The sequence below is a fragment of the Poecilia latipinna genome, unplaced genomic scaffold, assembly GCF_001443285.1.
Source record: "Poecilia latipinna isolate Pla-1442-1.1 unplaced genomic scaffold, P_latipinna-1.0 Scaffold59, whole genome shotgun sequence".
Taxonomy (NCBI): domain Eukaryota; kingdom Metazoa; phylum Chordata; class Actinopteri; order Cyprinodontiformes; family Poeciliidae; genus Poecilia; species Poecilia latipinna.
The window spans coordinates 590,987-610,689 of NW_015112675.1; the positions used below are offsets into that span (position 1 = coordinate 590,987).

General features: G+C 38.5%; 2 protein-coding genes across 2 annotated transcripts in view; one reads left to right on the plus strand and one right to left on the minus strand.

Annotated features, from left to right (window-relative positions):
* Positions 1-525: 525 nt before the first annotated feature.
* Positions 526-6,630, minus strand: mettl4 (methyltransferase 4, N6-adenosine). The gene is made up of 8 exons (XM_015056324.1): positions 6,222-6,630; positions 6,006-6,071; positions 5,261-5,618; positions 5,027-5,096; positions 4,514-4,688; positions 4,331-4,434; positions 3,247-3,338; positions 526-846 (listed from the first exon to the last, which is right to left on the minus strand). The coding sequence occupies exons 1-8, from the start codon at positions 6,444-6,446 to the stop codon at positions 665-667; spliced, it is 1,272 nt and encodes a 423-aa protein (XP_014911810.1). The 5' UTR covers positions 6,447-6,630; the 3' UTR covers positions 526-664.
* A 686-nt stretch (positions 6,631-7,316) lies between these two features.
* smchd1 (structural maintenance of chromosomes flexible hinge domain containing 1) overlaps positions 7,317-19,703 on the plus strand; it is a 34,684-nt gene continuing 22,297 nt past the window's right edge. The window contains exons 1-12 of the mRNA XM_015056313.1: positions 7,317-7,718; positions 9,329-9,404; positions 9,514-9,669; positions 9,780-9,862; positions 9,965-10,089; positions 10,201-10,315; positions 11,469-11,588; positions 11,663-11,826; positions 11,931-12,024; positions 13,198-13,411; positions 13,490-13,610; positions 15,059-15,239. Of these exons, the coding sequence (XP_014911799.1) occupies positions 7,617-7,718; positions 9,329-9,404; positions 9,514-9,669; positions 9,780-9,862; positions 9,965-10,089; positions 10,201-10,315; positions 11,469-11,588; positions 11,663-11,826; positions 11,931-12,024; positions 13,198-13,411; positions 13,490-13,610; positions 15,059-15,239 (1,551 nt within the window). The 5' untranslated portion in view covers positions 7,317-7,616. The remainder of the gene's footprint in view (positions 7,719-9,328; positions 9,405-9,513; positions 9,670-9,779; positions 9,863-9,964; positions 10,090-10,200; positions 10,316-11,468; positions 11,589-11,662; positions 11,827-11,930; positions 12,025-13,197; positions 13,412-13,489; positions 13,611-15,058; positions 15,240-19,703) is intronic.

The following is a 19,703-nucleotide window of genomic DNA, read 5'->3' on the forward strand; positions in this document are numbered from 1 at the left end:
TTCATTAGCTTTGATGTGTGGTGTGCTGCAGAGGCAATAACTCATCCTCATCTTCCTCAGAGGCGGCCATGCTCTTCCACCACATTTATTAGAAAGTCCCCACCCAATGAGCAAAGCACCAGTTAAAACATGTGAAGGCATTTTGTCTTTAGCTGAAATTGATGGTACAAGCAAATTGTGGACGATGCTTTAGAAGCAGACCGTCTCTTACGGCGCGAGCCTGTTTCAGAAACGTTTTTCTCAACCGCATTTAGAAATTCAGCTTAAAACGGCATAGAAAGAGTAAAAATAGCAATACTTTGATCTTCCCTAAGACACATGCTGTGCCAAGGAGTACTCAAAAGGCTAAAAACCTGGAGAGTTGGGAGTCTGATTGCTGTGTGGGAAGTAGATGGGTTCAAAACAGCTGCAGAGAAATGCTCTTTCATCTCTCAAACAACATCGTCACTACCTTAAGATTCATCCAGACCAAAAAAAGATAAATCAAAGGTCCCACATGCATGCAGATTATAGATCAAAAAGCGATGCAGGAGCAGCAAAATCTTTATTAAAAACAAAGTTAAAGGAAAAAAAACAGCCAACAGGTGTTGAACTTCGGACATTTGCTCAATTGCTAGGGAGGCTGGACGCAGTAAGACAGTAACTTTTCTCAGAATATCTGCAGTCATGTTTCTGCAGCATCTTCTGTGGCCTCGGCTTTAGAGGTATCTGCAGGTTCCAGGTCGAAGTAGCTGATGTGCTGAAATTTCAGCACCTCGTTTCCCCAGCTGGTCCACCCGGGCTGAAGACTCCGCGCAAACAGCTCCAGACACTTGGCTTCAGCTCCAACATACAACTTCAGCACCTCTGTGAAAAATTAAGACAAAGAAACAACGATACCGTGATTGTTAACACACAATGTGCGGCCAAGCACACAACGGCTCATCTTCCTTGCATTTCAATAACGTAAGATGATACACTGCCTTGTGTTAGCTCCAGGTACACCTTTTCCTGTATAATGTAGAGTACAGTGGTGCTGAGAATTAAACAAAAAGCATCCTTAAAATAGGATTTTTATGCAAAACACACTGCGCAGAATAATCAAATCTGGGTTTCCCCATCGCTCCCCTGCATGGATCTTTTGTATAAAAGCTCTTCACTTGTTACTTTGTAATAGGCTGAAGACAGAGGTGGCAGCTGCAGAACTCCTTCACATTGCTGAACAGTTTTTTCCTCCCTGTGAGGAGTCTGCCTGTGACCTTGGCTTTATAAGTGCTCATATTCCAGGAGAGGAACACCTGACAGATACGTTTCACTTTCCCTGCTCTCTGCTACTCTGACACTGCCTCGGCTGACACTCTGGGAGTTAATGAGCTCAAAAGTCTGCTCCCAAAACCCATCCAACCTACATGTGCTGAATAACCTTACCTCTTTTCCCCTCTCTGTGTCCGTCACAGAGACAAAGCCCCGGTGTGGAAAGGCCAGACATGCAGCTCAGTGACTAACTCGTCCTTAACTCATGACTCAGCTCTCAAGTTGAAAAGAGAGAAAAAGTTTCACCATGATAAATCTTGAAATGGAACGGCACGTCTGGGTGAAAACACAAGCGAAAAGGGAAAAGAAAGAGGTCTTTTCTTTCTGATCAAGTTACAAAGTCTTAGTTAATCCAGTTTGTGGAGATTTTTTTTCTCTCTCGCTTCAAGATGAAGTAAAATATACTTATTTTTAAAGTTGTGGAACATGATTAAAATCTAAATATCTCTGAATAAAATACAATAATTAACATTAAAGTGTGCTCTTTTGGGCCCTCCTCCTGTACGTCCTCTTGATCTAACTCTCATTGAAAATGTTTTTGGATGGACGGCAGAGGTTTGCAAAAATGCTGCATTTTGTGAATCCATCTTCATGGAGCATCGTCCTCACCAGCCTACTGGAAACACTTCAAAATATTTATTTACAGGACCAGGGGGGACTACTTTTTTCTTTTTTTTTTTTTTTTTTTTGACACATGAACTCTGTTTTCTGTGTTTTCTGGGATGTGATCTCAAAAGCTTTGAACATCGTGTTTCAGTTTATATGACACTTTTCTCCATTCTCATTGTTTGGTCTCTTGCCTTCATTTCTTATTTATGCATGTTTTTCGTTGAGTTTATCATTAAAACCAGCAAAATTTAGTTATGTTAACCTTACACTGGAAGACCTTTTCTTAAAAAAAAAATCCATCCTTTAATTTGAATATATTTATTTATTGGAGGAATTAATTAATTGAACTCTTTAATTTATAGGAATCATTCTTCTGTCATAACACTAAAAGATCTGAGACACACCCACAACCAGCAGAGCCTTCTTGCAACAAAATGCATAAAATAAAGGAAAAATCCCCCAAAATAAAAAAAAATAATAATAATAAAAAAACTGCTTTCAGTTTCCAGCGCTGCTTAAGCTTCACTGGATATCATTTTTTCTTCATTGCCTAACGAAAAGCTTCCAGGTCAGCAACAGCGGATCAACTGGAACAAACAAACCAGTTGTGAATGAAACCTGCTGAGACCCACTGACACAAACAAAGACTCACACATGGAAACCGAGCACAATCTTTCTCCTAATCTGTTGAATCTCTATGGTGTCCCAAGCTCCATGGAGGCATCATTATGATTTAAATCAATGTATTTTAATAATCTCCCTCTAGCTCTATGGGAGGGGAGCTTTTCTGTGCTGCTGAAAGGGCACTAGCAAACAGCAGCCATGTTTCACCCGCCATACTGCACCATAAACTGCGTTCCCCCGAGAGGGAATGAGCTGACGTCAAGCCTTCCTTATTCTCGGTTCCTGCATATGCATTCCCAAGCTCTTGCACTCAGCTGCAAGGTGCGTACTGGAGGTGGAGCAATCGAGACAAAGCTAACGTGTGTGATGTAAAAGTTTGCTTTTTGACAAGTCACGGTTTCCATTATCTGTAAATATAAAATATGCAGACAACTAGTATATTGTCTTCTCTAGTCTACAATGATAACATTCAAAAAGAAGCTCAAGTTTTGACTATATTTAGTCTATGTATGGGTCTATTTAATGAGTTTTGTTTCCATAAAGAGGTGCTTCCCTGGTCCATAATTTCTCATGTAGGTTCTGTCCTTATTAATAAAATACAAACAGCACCGGAGTTGGAGCGAGTGGAGTGAAGGGAAGTCGTCCTACATTTAGATTTTATCGATGCTGCAGCGTTGCCCTCTAGTGGCGCAGAAAAAACACCACACTTTAAGGACTTACCTGACAGTGATGGCTTCTGGGAGTGCAAGGCCGAGGGGACGCTCACAATCAAACGTTTATCTTCAACTGGAACATTTGCAGTTTGTAAAGGGCTGAAACAAAAAACATAAGTACTTTGAGTATCACCAGGATTTACCTCATCTAAAAATTTTAATTTGAAAACACAAAAGATGACTTGCAAAAGCCCAGCATTTCTTCCCCTTTTGAATCTCTGAATGCATAATCCTCATAGTGGCTTGTATTATGCTACAAATACAACACCATGAACATGTGTTACGTTAACAGGTGTTATGCTTATCTGTGGAATAACTTTTTCTGCTTGTGCTGTGGAAATTTCATTTATTGAAGAATGAGAATCTGCTTCAATAATAAGAGAAAGATTCATCTTTGCCTTTAAGTTTCTTTATTCGAAGCCAAAAGCGTTCGAAGACCCGTCTCACTGAGCGCAGTCAGGAGAAGAGCCCTGAACGACACACGTCACATCGTTATATAGTCACAGCAAGGAAAAGACCCACCCAAGATCTGATCTTATCTCAATTGCCAGATGGACCACAGAGACAATCGTTACTCCCACCTCATAAACCGTCCCTCACCTCTTGGAGGGGATGATTTTATGGCATGAAAGAGCCGATAAGGATTTCAGGAGAAACTTCTAATTCTTCTTTGTCAGTTAGTCATGGCTGCAGGTCAAACAAGGGTACAAACTACATTCCACACATGACAGTCCTTTAAGACAATTACCAGATCAAGCATTTTCTATTACACTTGCCATGCTGAAGGTCAACTGCCGAAGCTGGTTTTTGCAGCAGCAAGGCATAAAGATAAAGAAACGTCGGTTCTCATGGTAACTTGTCTGTCTGTCTTGCAAATAGTTTGCACTTCTCTTGTCCTTGAATATAAAATACTTGTACTGACTTTGTGTGTCTCCTTACACTGTGGCTTTGTTCTCATCTTGTATAAGCTTTTCTAATTACAATGAAAAGTGGCTCTAAAACCCAAGAGGGTGGAATATAAATGTTGGACACACTTTTCAGATTTGGATTTGCGCCAAAAATGCAGGGTACCGTATGAAGGTCAGTCGCACCTCGTGTGGTCATTGGCAGGACGGTACCGACCCAGCACCAGCACTTCATACGGCTTCTTGTGTGGTGAATCTAGAGGAAACACAAACTCCCCCGATGTGGTGACCTGAAGGACGGAAGGTTAGTTAGGATACCCTCCATCTGTGAAACTTACCATAAATCATTTAGCTCTAGAGGTAAACTACCTTGACCCAGAACCATTCAGCGACAACTTCTACACCCCAGTGTGGGTACAGCTCGTCACGGACAAATCGGAGGTGGCTGGGCCTGTTCGTTACCCAGGTGACCACCAAGCAGCCTGGAGATCCCAGGAGGGGGACGGGAAGGCGTTTCAGCTGGGATGAAGGCAAAGAGCTGTATCTTCATGGAGAAAATTTATGAGGTCAAACTCAATCAACATGAGATATATATATATATATATATATATATATATATATATATATATATATATATATATAAATATATACCCCTGTACACAGGATCAAAAACTAGTTATATGCTTTATGCAAGTAATATGGATTTGCTTGGTGAACATCTAAATGTGTATGTAAATGGACACTGCTTGTTTACAGACAGGGATAGTCAGGAGTAAGCATTATGTTGCTCCTACTCCTCACTTTTGAACTTCTTCTCATTTGTCTAAGCATTTCTAATTGTCCGCCACTATGCCTTGATGAAACGTGTGAAAGTCAAATAACCTGCGACTTCTTTTCACAGACTTGTTTTCCCACGGTGGATCGATGACGATGACGTCAAATCTCCTCCCACCTATTTGGGAGAGAAAGTAGCACAAAAGTGTAATATTGTTACAGGCAGAGTTTCTGATAGAATTAAACATTACGCTGGGAAGAAAATAAAAATTGCTTTCCTAAAACCATTTTAGTGACTAACAGGTCCAGATTTCACTCCTTTTTTGTTTTCATTACACTCACATTGTACCAGTGGTTGTATTCTTGTGAAATCAGAAAGGAGGAATGCAGTGTCATGAGGTATTATATACTCCTCTCCCATCAGTGGAACCACTGCTGCCCAGGCCTCGCTGTTCTCCGTCACCTGGGAGAACAGGTCGACATGTGAAGCAACACCTTCCTCTGTCAGAAGTGACTGTGTCCACTCCTGCTCTTCATCGGCCACCAGAGGGAGCTCTTTAGCCATCTCGCAGAGTGCTGCCAGTCTGCAGTCCTGGGAGGGAAGAGGATCTTTGGATGTTTCTGTCTCTCCACTCAGGTATCCAAGTGACTGGGCAGAGTCCACTAAGGACTTGGTTCCCTCCAGAATAATGCTCCTGATCTGTTACCACAGATATATAGACATATCATGTTTTCTGAAAAACAGACACATTTTTAACATAATTCTATTAGCTGCTGCATCCTATCAGACTCTTGTAAAAGACTCTAAATTCAAAAACAATTATTATGCTGTTACAATTATCTATGAAGAAACTGAGTGAAGAAACTTAATCACTAATGTCATTAAAAACACAGCACCTTGCAAATAAACTTGTTCTTCATATGTTTTGGGAATTTTAGTAGTAGTCCATAACATTTGAACTGTATGTAGAGGATAAATGATATATAAAAATACCATCCTGAAGACCAAGGAATGCGTCAACAAGTTAAGAAGCTTCGAGAAGTTTTGCAGAGCCCTGGACTTGATAGTCAGTCAAAATGTATTCACCTTTTCATGGAAAGCCTTTGCATCAATTTCTCCTTGGTTGAGCTCACCGTGTTTTCGTTTCCGCTTCTGAAATCAAAAACATTTGATTAAATACTGACAACAGAACTACTTATCATTTTTAAAACACGCATATTAAATGGCATCAACCCAAGAACAAGTCTCAACACATTTTTGTTTACACTCAGAGAGGTATAGCCTGCAGCTTAAACAGTCTACCTTTGCGCATTTCTCTGTTTTCTGCGTCATAACAGTGTGTCCTCCATCAACTCTCCCACTCATGTCGTAATGACTCTTTAATATGTCAAAGCACTGTCTTTTAAAATTGCACTTGACATGTGACTTGTGATGCCCTGTCCATGTGATGCACCTCGCATAGCCTCGGTCAATGAGCGACTGGGAGTCCAAAACCCAGCCTGAGTTACTCTGAAGCACCACCGACATCACGAAGCTCTGGAAGGCTCACCCCGGGGCGAACCGTTAAAGAACTAGTGGTTTGCTTGTTTAGTCTTGTGGTGCCACGCCTTGTCAATATCAGAGATGTGTGTGGAAAATCAGATTTCTCCGTAAACGATACTGAAAGGGAAGCGTAAGAACGTAATCCGCTCCGAACAGGAAGTGAATCGTGTTGACGACATATGTGTTGGTGGTAACTGAATCGACTCAATGTGCCGGCTCTTTCAAATGAACGAAGAAATGTAACTTCAACCCCAATTCCGATTAAATTGGGAGGTTGTGAAAAACATAAATAAAAACAGATATGCACAACACTGCATATGGACCTGAATGACCAACACATCTCAAACTGTATATCGAGGAACAAGGTCATTGAATGGTTTGTACACACGTAGGTCTTTTTAATGTGATTCTCCTTTTAACAGTTAACCAATGGAGAGTTTGGAGAACAAACGTTATATTTTTGTGATTTGTTTCTCAGTAGCTGTGAGACAAATCCCATGAATTTTGTGCAGCTTTCCTTCTCCATTCAGTGCAAAAATATTTCCCACCAAATTCATTTACATTCATTTAAAATATCTGTATATAACAGGGAAATGGAGGTGAAGTCAAGTTCTTATTTGTGCGTGAATTGGCCAATAAAGTTGATTCTGATTCTAATGGGATTCTAGGCATTGCAGTTTCTGAAAGACTGCTAAAATAGTCCAACTTACTTGTGAAGAGTCATTCTATGAGGAGAAACTTTAAACTTTTTTATATTCGTTAAATGAAAAAAGGTTCACTTGTTAGGAGGGCACAATTAGAAGCCGAAAGAGCCCAATCTTTTCTGTGAGCGAAACTAAACGAACAGGATCCGGAAAAATAGCCGGAAGACCCACCTGGCGCTCGAGCACAATAACGCTTTTTCTCTCCGTACTCTCTTAGCAACAAATATCACGCACGAGCGAAATTTATGCTTTTCATACTGTCTGGCAAGGAATATCCGAAGCAACTTAGCATTACAACGAGAAGACACAGAAGACGGTTTGTTTAACGTAGGAACATGTTGCAAGGAGCTTCGAAACGTTTTCTGCAGCAAAGTTGTCGATAATCTCGGAGAAAGTTTAACGGAGTGCACCGTTCCTCTCCTCTGGGCTGCTGCAGGAAGAACTGAGCAATATGATTAATGTGTACAACTATCTACCCAACTACCAACAGGGGTTGAAGAAAACTCTGAAATTCGGTTTGGAACTAGCCGACTTTCTGGTACTTGTATACAGGGTAAGTTTTTGCTTCTCTGCTCTGTTTTGGGGTTGTATGAAGGGTCACTGAAGCCTCCAAAAGCAGTTTCGTTTGTTCTTAGCATCTATTTTTAAGACACGTTTTTAAGTTTCTGTAGGTTTAAAGGAATGGCTACATATCACCCTATAAGGCAGAATTGACTTAAAATATAATAATATAAAGGAATAATATAAAGGAAAATATTTAATTTAAAAAAGTGGTATTTGGGAAAACTTCAAATATCTTTGAAAAACCTAAAAGGAAAAGTGTCTCAAATTATCTACCTTCTATGCTATTTCAGACAAGAATTAATTAGACTTTCTGGTTTTGAAACATTTCTTAAATTCGTAGGTGGAAATGTTCATTTCCATCTTGTTGCTGTTTGCTTAGGAGTAAAAGAGCAGTTGTGGAATTTGGTCATGTGACGGTGATGTATGGTGTTTGAACCCCTCCCCAACAATCTCAGTTTCGCCCCAGGACATTCTCATAGGGATGCTTTGTCTGCTGCTAGTGGTCAGAGGCGCCTCCAGGACAGCTGTGGTTACAATGTTGCTTACCACTATGAGCGTGTGAATGACTGAAAGTAGTGGAAAGTGCTTTGGAGTCCTCTGACTTGATAAAGTGCTATGCAAATGCTATTTTTATATTGCAATATACTTATGTTTATTGGACTGATTTTGATTTTGGTTATCAATTAAAAAGTCATTATTTAGACATATTTTATTAAAACTGGGCTCCACAGTGGTAGCTGTTGCCTTGCAGCATATAGGTCCTGGACCTGGGATCTTGTTCTATATCCTCCCACAGTCCAACAACATAACTTTTAGTTCCGTCTCTGTAGTGCCCCGCCTCTCGCCTGTTGACTGCTGGAGATAGGCACCGGCCTCCCTGTAAATCTGCAAGAATGAGCATGTTAGATAAGGATTTTACAAAAAAACGAAACTTGGCCATATAATTGTCACTGTAGCCTGACTAAAAAAGATATGAAAAAAAAGGAAATAAAAATCTCTGGTTAATCAAAGCATAGTCAATAGATTAGCCCTGCACTGTGCTGATGCTAAAGGACTGAGCTTTTCATATGCTGATGTTAGAAGTAGTTTTTTTAGCTGCAGATGCATCATTTGCTACAAATGATAAACCATACACTACTGGAGGAATGCTATTTTTATTGCATTTTAGGCATTACAATGTTCTTTTTAAAAAGAAAAAAAGTTTGTATCTTTTAATGTGTAGCATTCTATAAAAAGGCTTAAGTGGTGAAATGAAAAATCTGCTGAATGTGCAATATTTTAAAGCTGATTAATCATCAGTATAATTGATTACTAACATGATAGTTACTTGGAGTCAAAAATGGGATTATTGTGCAAAACTATTTATTAAATCTGTATTAAACTGAACACATGTATGTAATAATGTTTTTCATCTGGAATTGTATCACGCATTAGAAAATCTATGGTAGCACATTTTTCCTAAATGTATTGATGTTCCCTGTGTTTTCCTTGTTTATAACTCACTTATTTTGTTTGTAAAAGGTGATGAACAGATGTTTGTTGGTTAGAAATAACTGCATGTTTCATTTTAAATAAAGCTGTTTTTTTGTTTTCCCACAGGAATTCGGTCTTCCTCCATGGCAAAAAATTTGTTTGGTAACAACAGACAGAACAGTTGTTGATCATGACAAATTTAGTGAGTAAATCCTTGATGAAAAGTGAAGAGACTTATGAACATGATGCAAAAAAAAAAATGTTGCCATCGTGATCTTAAAATCATAAATTGTATCTTTGTCTCCTTGTAGAGGAGCTTCAGGATAACAGCACCCTCTACTTGTTGCAAAGCAAGGACCAAGACCTTCAAGTGGCAGCTGAGGAGGCCATCAACTTTGTTCCTCATTACAACACGCTAATCGAGAGCGGAACATTTGAGTACTTTGCCGAGGGCCAAAAATCACTGCGTGAGTTTGTGTGTTGTAAATGGGTCGCCAGAAATTATAATAACTTGATCATAACCTTCCTCATTTCTGTGTTTGTTGGTTTTTTATGTTGATGGATTCTATTCCTCCAGCCTGCTCTCTCGCTGAGCTGGTGGACAACTCTCTTTCGGCTACAGCTAAGAACACAGGAGTCAGGACGATAGAGATCCGGCTGGTTGGTTTTTTATATGCAGACTTGATTTAACCTTAAATTTTGTGTTCAATTTTGTTATAAAGTTAGGACTGGATTGAATTAACGTGTGTGTGTTTTTGCCAGCTTTTTGACAAAACTTTTGCTGTCGTTGTGTTGGACAATGGATGCGGGATGACCTCCAAGCAGCTCAATAACTGGGCTGTTTACAGACTCTCTAAGTTCACAAGGGAAAACAGCACATTTGAAAGGTTTGTTGTAGACTTGCCAGTGAATGTGTCCACTTCAATAGCTTTTTGTATAAAAACATAATTCTGTCACATTACCTGACTTGTTTCTTGGAAATCTTTTTGGGGATCCAGTGAAAGAGAGGGTTACACTCGTCCTGAACCTGTACGTCGCAGTCTCAACAGCGATATATCCTACTTTGGAGTTGGGGGTAAACAAGCAGCATTCCACATTGGAAACTCAGTCAGAGTGAGTGTGCTTATGAAACCATTTAAAATGTGTTGTTTTGTTACAAAGATTATTGTTGGACATGAATAAGCCTTAATTTTAAACCTTTTAAAAACACTGTCAGTCTGAATGGGAGAAAAGAATTAAGCAGAAAAGTGCTCTGTGGGTGAAAATTACAGACCGTGATTCAGTACCTCTTCTCCCACTTTTAGCAGAAGTTTTCTGTGTATCTTTATCAGTCTTCCTAATAGCTAAGTTTCCCTCGAAAAGAGATTTTATAAAATAATATTTTAAAACCCTGGCAATGAATAATTACACAAGTTTCCACAAGCGGCACTAAAAATCAACAGATATTGTTTCTCATAGGTATGCACCCATTCTAACACACACCATACTTCTAAAACTGTCTGTACATGAGATTTCACAGATCAGTATGAAAAAGGTAACAAAATCCCTTGTCGCATGTCTGGTCTGGTCACAGGTGACCCGGACCTTTTGTAGTGTGCAGCCTCAATAACGGGCAGGTATTGCAATACCAAAAACAAATTCCCCAGAGATCTGGTGGAACAATTCTTTTGATCCTTAGTGTCCCGTCCAGCTCTTAATGGACCCGCTCGTTAGCAAGGAAGCTGAGAGGAAAAATGACTAAAACTTCACCTTTAACTAAATGAATAAAAGATCTCAGACTTGGATTTTGTTCTGGTGCAGAAGCCAAACCACTTCCAAACCACTTCTGTGTGATTTCCTCCCGCTGATGCAAAGTGGGATGAGGAAACCCCTTGTCCAGAGAGCGTTGCTGACTTATGATGATTTCAATTGGAGAAATGTTCCCTGATTAGAAAAATTTGGCTGATCTGACTCCTTTGATCTGGTCTCCATTGGGGCAGCAGAGTACTGGTTGAGCATATAAGTCAATAGCAAAACTACGATGCATTTGATTAAGCACAAGTGGGTGACTATAATTTAAGTTCAATCATTTAATTTCATTGTTAATATGTAGTTACTGGGGCCAATGTAGTTTTAGTATCTTTTAAAGAGGGACAAGGTAAAAACCGCCATTGAGCAAAAGTAACACAATTTCCAAATAAATGTTTTTGAATTTTTTTTTAAATGTAAAGAGAAAAAAAAATCTATGTATCTCTTATAATGAACCATAGCATTTTGTAACTATCAGATGATCACCAAACCAAGAAACTCTCCAGATGTTCATGAGCTGGTTCTATCAAAGGACGAGTTTGAGAAAAAAGAGAAGAACAAAGAGGATGTTTACAAAGGGACCATCTTAAACAGGAAGGTGAGAGACTTTAATGAAAGTGTTTGGTGAATTCACTGATAAGCTGCACATCTCATTTTACCCTCTCGCGGCAGCCTGGTGACTTCTCGCACATAACACACGAGGAGAGTTACCTTCAAGACATCATCAAGGAGGAAACCAGGAAGGAAAGCTTCACTGCTGTTGTTATAACAGGAGTCTGTCCTGATCACATCAAATATCTAAAAGATGATTTTCATGAGTGGACCAGACGGCTAGCGTGAGTTTGCTCACTCATATAGAGTATGAAACACTATTAAAGCACTATTATGTCCCATGTCATAAGCTTGGGACATAATAGTGCTTTTTTATATTTTTCTCCAGGCACATTTATCATTATTACATTCATGGAGTCGACGGAAACCACAAAATGGACCAGTCTCAAAAATCAGATGTCGGTCCAAAAATTGATATTCTGGTGAGTTTGGTTGACTATTACTGTAATTGTTTTTGTTGTTGTTGTTTTAGGTCTTGTATTGTGCATCCAAACATTTTTTTATTTTTTACCACTGATCACATTTTTCACTTTAAGTCACAGGCTTTGTTGAATATTTTTTAATAAGCGGAGAGCCACAGGGCTCCATTTCTGTCCTCTTCTTTTTTTCAAACCTCAGGTTTGCCTTGAAAAATCTGTCATTTGAGTATTTTTCTCATTCCTCCCTACAGATCCTGTCAACCTCAGTAAGGTTGGATAAACAACCATTTTTAAAAAAAAATTTAAGTGTTTAATTGTATTTGTTTATTTTTTGTGTGAAGACAGAGCTATGTATAAGAGAAAGCTGTAAGAAAAAATTTAAAAATAACAGTGCTAGAGAGGTTTAGACTGGGATGAGAGAGATCACAGGACTGAAGAGGAAGGCTAACGGCCCTGCTGGGGGGAATCTCAAATGGGCTAACGAGTTGAACCAGTTTTTTAACCGGTTTGACAGAGGTGGGGCATACCAGCCCCACTTAGGAATGGAAATGGACTGAATGGACTGAAGTTATATTGCGCTTTATCCAATCATTTTTGACCACTCAAAGCGCTTTACACTAGAGTCACATTCACCCATTCGCACTCACAAACGCTCACACATTTATACACCGATACGCAGATCGGTAGGAGTGGATGATGCAATTAAATACCTGCTGCAGAGGGCATATTCTTCTTTTGACAGACCTGACACCACTGTCCGCATCCTTTTCTTTGACTTTTGATCAGCCTAAAACACCATTCAGACAGAATTACAATGCAAGAAGCTGGCTAAAATTGACATGGATGCATCACTCATCACCTGGATCATCAATTATCTGACAGCCAAACCTCAGTATGTGAGATTACAGAGCTGCAAATCAGACCGTCTAATCTGTAACATCGGAGCTCCCCAGGGAACTGTGCTGTCTCCGTTTATATTCACCACCTACACTGCGGACTTTAAGTACTGTTCCCAACTGTGCCATCTGCAAAAGCACTCAGATGACACGGCTATCGTGGGGTGTGTGGAAGGGGGACAGGAGGTGGAGTACGGGACATTGGTGGATAATTTTGTGACTTGGTTCAGAGAGAACCAACTCCTGCTTTCAGATTTTTTTTTATTATTGTTTTCGGCAGGTAACTTTGCGGGAGAAACCTCCTAAAGGTTTACGTCAGAAGAATCTGAGAGAAGTGCAGGATGACTTGCAGACCCTGTACATAAACTCAGCTGTAGACACATTTGAGTTCAAGGCCACCACTTCCGACGGCGGCTCCTTGGACGGGATCCTGAGATATCATCCATTTCTTTACGACAAGGAGACCTACCCCAAAGATCCCAGTGCTCCTCAAGGTATTCAGATCTCATGCAGCTTAGGAAAAGATTTCTCACAGCTTGATCTGTGAAGTGGATGTGCTTCTGTGTCTTTAGTATCTGTTGAGGAAGATGATGATGAGAATCAGTCCGGAACCATGAATCGGGCCAGAGGGAAGAGGGACATCTTTGAGTGTTTCTGGAATGGACGACTCATCCCTTACACCACAATTTCCGAGTAAATACATTTGTATTTATTGTATTGTTTATCATTTAATGTTATAAATTTCTTAGTGTGATAAGAATTCAGATTTATTGTTGTCATAGTAAATTCCAAATATTGATGTTTGAAACTCCACAAAAATGTCCATATTGTCAAGATTATTTCTGATAAGTATTAATAAATATTAATACATTTAAAAATGTGATTAAATGCAGTTCAGTGATACAAATGACACTATGTGATTCGTGTCCTAAAGAAAAGTTTTGACGAATGTTTTTCAAGAGCAACATTTGTGTTTGTGAGGCTATAATCATCGTGTCATGCAGCGATGGATAAAAACAAAAATAATACATAGTTTTTATCTTCATTTTTATTTCTATCACAATAATATCACAAAATTTTGATAAAACTTGAAGTCTGTATTGCTCATCTCCTTGGGCAGAAATCCGGGGTGGGGACATATAATACATCCTTCGTATTTAAACAAATAGCAGTATGAAAAGGCAAAATAAACAGAGAACAAAATAAAGCCGCCATTTTCAAAGACGTATAATATAACCTTCGTATTTAAACAAATAGCAATATGAAAAGGCGAAATAAACAGAGAACAAAATAAAGCCGCCATTTTCAAAGACGTATAATATAACCTTTGTATTTAAACAAATAGCAATATGAAAAGGCGAAATAAACAGAGAACAAAATAAAGCCGCCATTTTCAAAGAAAAAAATAAATGTACATTTTTAGGTCCATCCCCGCCATTGTTAGAATAATGGTTTAGTCCAACCTGTTACAGACGTCACAGGCTCCGTCAGAGCCGCTGAAAACCCGCTGAAAACCCTCAAGAAGTAAATACTTACAGCAAAAGACATGCAACACCTTTTATTTACGTTCACTGCTCAATAGGAAGAAATACTTTAACAATAAAAACCTGACTAGCTCATTATTTTATCACTTTGGCTGAATCATGATAAACTGCCACATTATGCCTTGAAGCAGAACAAGCAAAACTGGCTGCATTGCTTTGATAGACTTAAACTTGTAGAAGGTAGCAAATATCTCAATGACATTTAGCTCTCTAACTTCCATTAGTTTATTTTTCTTCTGCCTTTCTTACTGGCATCCATCCCTCCTTCTCTCTCTTGTGAACTTTTGGATTATTATATTTTAAAATAACCATGAAGGACGACATATACAATAGAATGTAGAGCATTGAACTGGATTGAAAAACCTAAAAGCCCACCTGTTTTATGATCCAGTCTTTGCTCATAGCATTACATGCATAGTTTTAGCCTGAAACAGAAGTCTGCTTAGCAATCAAACCGTTTACACTGAAATACGTAGCACTATTTGTAGTAGCCCAGAATACCTGCAACTTATTGACTAGAACCACTTTAGACTATCAGTTAATGTTGCTTCTGTGAAAAACAATAAAATGTAAACATTTTTTCTGTCTGTGCTCCAGGTTCGATTGGTGCCGTTGGCCCAATAAAAGTACATTGCCCCTGGAGTGTTTCAGCCGCTTCTCTGGGGTGCTTTTCACCAACGACAAATTCCGGGTCAATGCCAGCAAACAGAAGTTTATGGACTTGGAGCTGAAACTGAGGCACAGGGATACCCACTTCACCCCTGTTTTTAACGTTCAGGTGATGATTCAGTGTTTTAAGTCAAGTTTGCATGTATAGCAGATTTTAGCAACAAGGGATTTCAAAGTGCTTCACTTGACAAAAAACAATAGACATTGCATGAGAGTGACAAAATAAAGAAAGAAAAATAATAAAATCTTGCAGTCAAGACTACAGTTAGTCTTGTTCACCCACTATTAATTAATCAAATTAACTAAACAAATGGATTATAAGCTTTGATTTAAAGTGTTTTAAAAGTTTTGGAGTTTTCTGCATGTTTACTTCAAATTAGTGGAACACAAAAATGTATTCTACTTGTTCGGTTCTGATTCTGAAGATCCAGAGTAGATGACAACTTTAATTTTTGTTCAGTATTCAGAAGTATTTTCAAGTAGNCAAGATGGCCGCCCTAAATCTCGTCAGCGACAATAGGCGAGAGCGGTCCATGAGGCGTCTATCCTTATATTATGTCTATGGTGAAGGATACACCGGACCCATCCTTCAAATCTGGGGAAAAGAAGGACGCATTTGAAGGGTGTATTTGAAGGAGTCTTTGAATTCGGACAGGCCTTGTCGCCACGCTATGACGTAATCGGCCTACAAATACGTCCTTCGAAGGATGCAGACCCTGAATTCGGACACAGCTTATGTCTATGGTGGCAAAAGACAAAACTAGATCCTGTTAAGCATTCTTCAAAATAAAAGACTTCCTCTCTCCAAAATAAATCATAAATCAGCAAAAGCTAAATGGCCTCTTAAGCGTACTGCAAAACAATCACCTAATGATCCTGATTATTTTTTTATTTTTAAAAACACTGGCAGTCTGAATGGGAGAACAGAATTAAGCAGAAAAGTGCTCTGTGGATGAAAATTACAGACCGTGATTCAATACCTCTTCTCCCACTTTTAGCAGAAGTTTTCTGTGTCTCTCACGTCTTTGTGAAGGAATACTGGCCAACTCGATGTTTACAGCATTGCTTTGTTGGTTGCGTATTCATGGTAGCACATCTATTAAAGAGGGGCGAGGTAAAAACCACTGTTGCCCAAAAACAATACATTTGCCAAAAAATGCTTGATAATCCCTAAGACTTTTGAGAAAATATTTTGTGGACTGATGAGCAAATCAGTCTGGAGCAAAACTAACACAGCATTTCAGAAAACGGAACATCTTGACATCCAAACATGGCAGCCATAGAGTGATGTTCAGGGCTGTCTTACTGCCTCACTTCAACCATAAATTCTTCCATAAATGGTTTTGAATAAATCTTTTCTCATATTTTTTGAATGTGTAAAAAAAAATCGGTGTATCTTCATAATGAACCATAGCATTTTGTAACTATCAGATGATCACCAAACCAAGAAACTCTCCAGATGTTCATGAGCTGGTTCTATCAAAGGACGAGTTTGAGAAAAAAGAGAAGAACAAAGAGGATGTTTACAAAGGGACCATCTTAAACAGGAAGGTGAGAGATTTTAATGAAAGTGTTTGGTGAATTCACTGATAAAAGTAATCGGCACATCTCATTTTGACCTCTCGCGGCAGCCTGGTGACTTCTCGCACATAACACACGAGGAGAGTTACCTTCAAGACATCATCAAGGAGGAAACCAGGAAGGAAAGCTTCACTGCTGTTGTCATAACAGGAGTCTGTCCTGATCACATCAAATATCTAAAAGATGATTTTCATGAGTGGACCAGACAGCTAGCGTGAGTTTGCTCACTCATATCAAATAGAGTATGAACCCAGGCATGTCAGAAGCATGGGACATAATAGTACTTTTTTATATATTTTTTTTCAGGCACATTTATCATTATTACATTCATGGAGTCGACGGAAACCACAAAATGGACCAGTCTCAAAAATCAGATGCCAGTCCAAAAATTGATATTCTGGTGAGTTTGGTTGACTATTACTGTAATTGTTTGTTTTGTTTTTTAGGTCATGTATTCTGCACCCAAACACCTTTTTTTTAACCACTGATCACATTTTTCACATTTAATTATTTCATAATGCATTAAATTAAATCACAGGCTTTCTTCAACATTTTTCAACATGTGGGGAGTCACAAGACTCAATTTTGGTACTCTTCGTTTCTCCTAATCTCAACTACCCTTGGTTATGTTTATTGTAACCTCAGAATATCCGTGTTTTAGATATTTCTGTCTCATTCTTCACTGCAGATCCTGTCAAGCTCAGTCAAGTTGTATAAACAACAATCATTAGGTTTTTCCTGAAGTGTTTCATTGGATTTATGTTTAAGCTCTGGCTTAGCCTATAAAGGACTTTGATAGATTGTTAGGTTTAGTTTACAGATTTTGAATATAACAAACATTTTGTGAAATAAAGGTGTCACTCATAATAAAAATTGATCATCCCATCCAGAATTAGTGATTTAAAATATTTTAGATGCCAAAAAACAGTTCAGTAGCCATTTGCACTGCTTCTCAGCTTATGATTTTATTTCAGATGCTTTCTTTAATTGTTTTTGCCAGGTAACTTTGCGGGAGAAACCTCCTAAAGGTTTACGTCAAAAGAATCTGAGAGAAGTGCAGGATGACTTGCAGACTCTGTACATAAACTCAGCTGTAGACACATTTGAGTTCAAGGCCACCACTTCTGACGGCGGCTCCTTGGAGGGAATCCTGAGATATCATCCATTTCTTTACGACAAGGAGACCTACCCCAAAGATCCAAGTGCTCCTCAAGGTATTCAGATCTCATGCAGCTTAGGAAAAGATTTCTCACAACTTGATCTGTGAAGTGGATGTGCTTCTGTGTTTTTAGCATCTGTTGAGGAAGATGATGATGAGAATCAGTCTGGAACCATGAATCAGGCCAGAAGGAAGAGGGACATCTTTGAGTGTTTCTGGAATGGACGACTTATCCCTTACACCACAGTTTCTGAGTAAATACATTTGTATGAATGGGTTGAACATTTACTTTTTGTTTGGGTATATTTCATATGTTTTTCCAAATAATCTGAGACATATGACCAGTTTTTGTGTGTATTTCAATATATAGCCTTATTCTGAATCTCTTTCTACTCCTCTTGATGGTACTGGTTCTATCAGTTAACATTGTTTGTTTTTAACCTTTTAACCTTTCTTTAGACACCAGAATCTATTTTATTCACCTGCATACAAATGCTTATGTCTCACATTTATTGTACTGTTTTGGCATTTATTGTACTGTTTATAATTTATTCTGATAAATTTCTTGGTATGATAAGAATTGAGATTTTTCGTTGTCACAATAAATTCTAATTAATGATGTTTGAAACCCCACAAAAATATCAGTGTTGTCAGGGTTATTTCTGCAGTTTTCTCCACTCAGTAAATATTAATACATTTAAAAAAGTGATAAATTTCTTTCCTTTTTCTTCTTCCTCTGTTACTCTCATCCATCCATTCTGCCATGACTAGAGAATTTTGGATTTTTATATTTAAAATTAAGCCTGAAGGATTATATATACAGTAGAATGTAGAGCATTGAACTGTGCTGGAAAACCTAAAAACACAGTTTTGTGGTCTAGTGTTTAGCATTATAGTTTTAGCCTGATACATAGAAGTCTGCTTAACAATCAAACAGTTTACACTGAAATGCATAGCACTATTTGTAGTAGCCCAGAACACCTGTAGGTTATTGAGGAACCACTTTAGACTATTACTTAATGTTGCTTCTGCAAAGAAAATGTAAAACTTTTTTCTGTCTATGTTCCAGGTTCGATTGGTGTTGTCGCCCTGCTAAAAGTACATTGCCCCTGGAGTGTTTTAGCCGCTTCTCTGGGGTGCTTTTCACCAACGACAAATTCCGGGTCAATGCCAGCAAACAGAAGTTTATGGACTTGGAGCTGAAACTGAGGCACAAGGATACCCTCTTCACCCCGGTTTTTAACGTTCAGGTGATGATTCAGTGTTTTAAGTCAAGTTTACATGTATAGCACATTTTAGCAACAAGGATTTTCAAAGTGCTTTAATGAAAAACAATAAACATTGCACTAGAGTGCAAAATAAGAAAAATAATAAAAACTTCCAATTCAGACAAAAATTAATCTACGTTCACTAGATACTAATCAAAGGTAACTAACATAGCCAACATAGCTCTGTATAAATTGTGCTTCTTTTGTGAATCTACAAAGTGCTTTTACTGGTACAAATATAGTGTAGAAAAAAAAAATAAATGAATTATATATATATATATAGTGAAATGCAAATAGTGCATCTCTTTTCTGGTTTTTACTGTGAATTTTACAGAAAGCCTCAAAAAATAAAAACATCCAGAAAGATTTCATCCAGTGGCTTGAAAAATGTCACAGTCAGTTTGATAAGCAGGTAAAGTTCCTCGGCTATTTGAAGACTGTGACACGAACTGATGTGCCAACTAAGAAGATGCAACATCCCTGGGCGGTGTATTCCGCTATTGAGTTGGATGGCAAAATATACAAAGCAGGGGATCTTGTAAGTGTTTTAATATTATTATTTAGG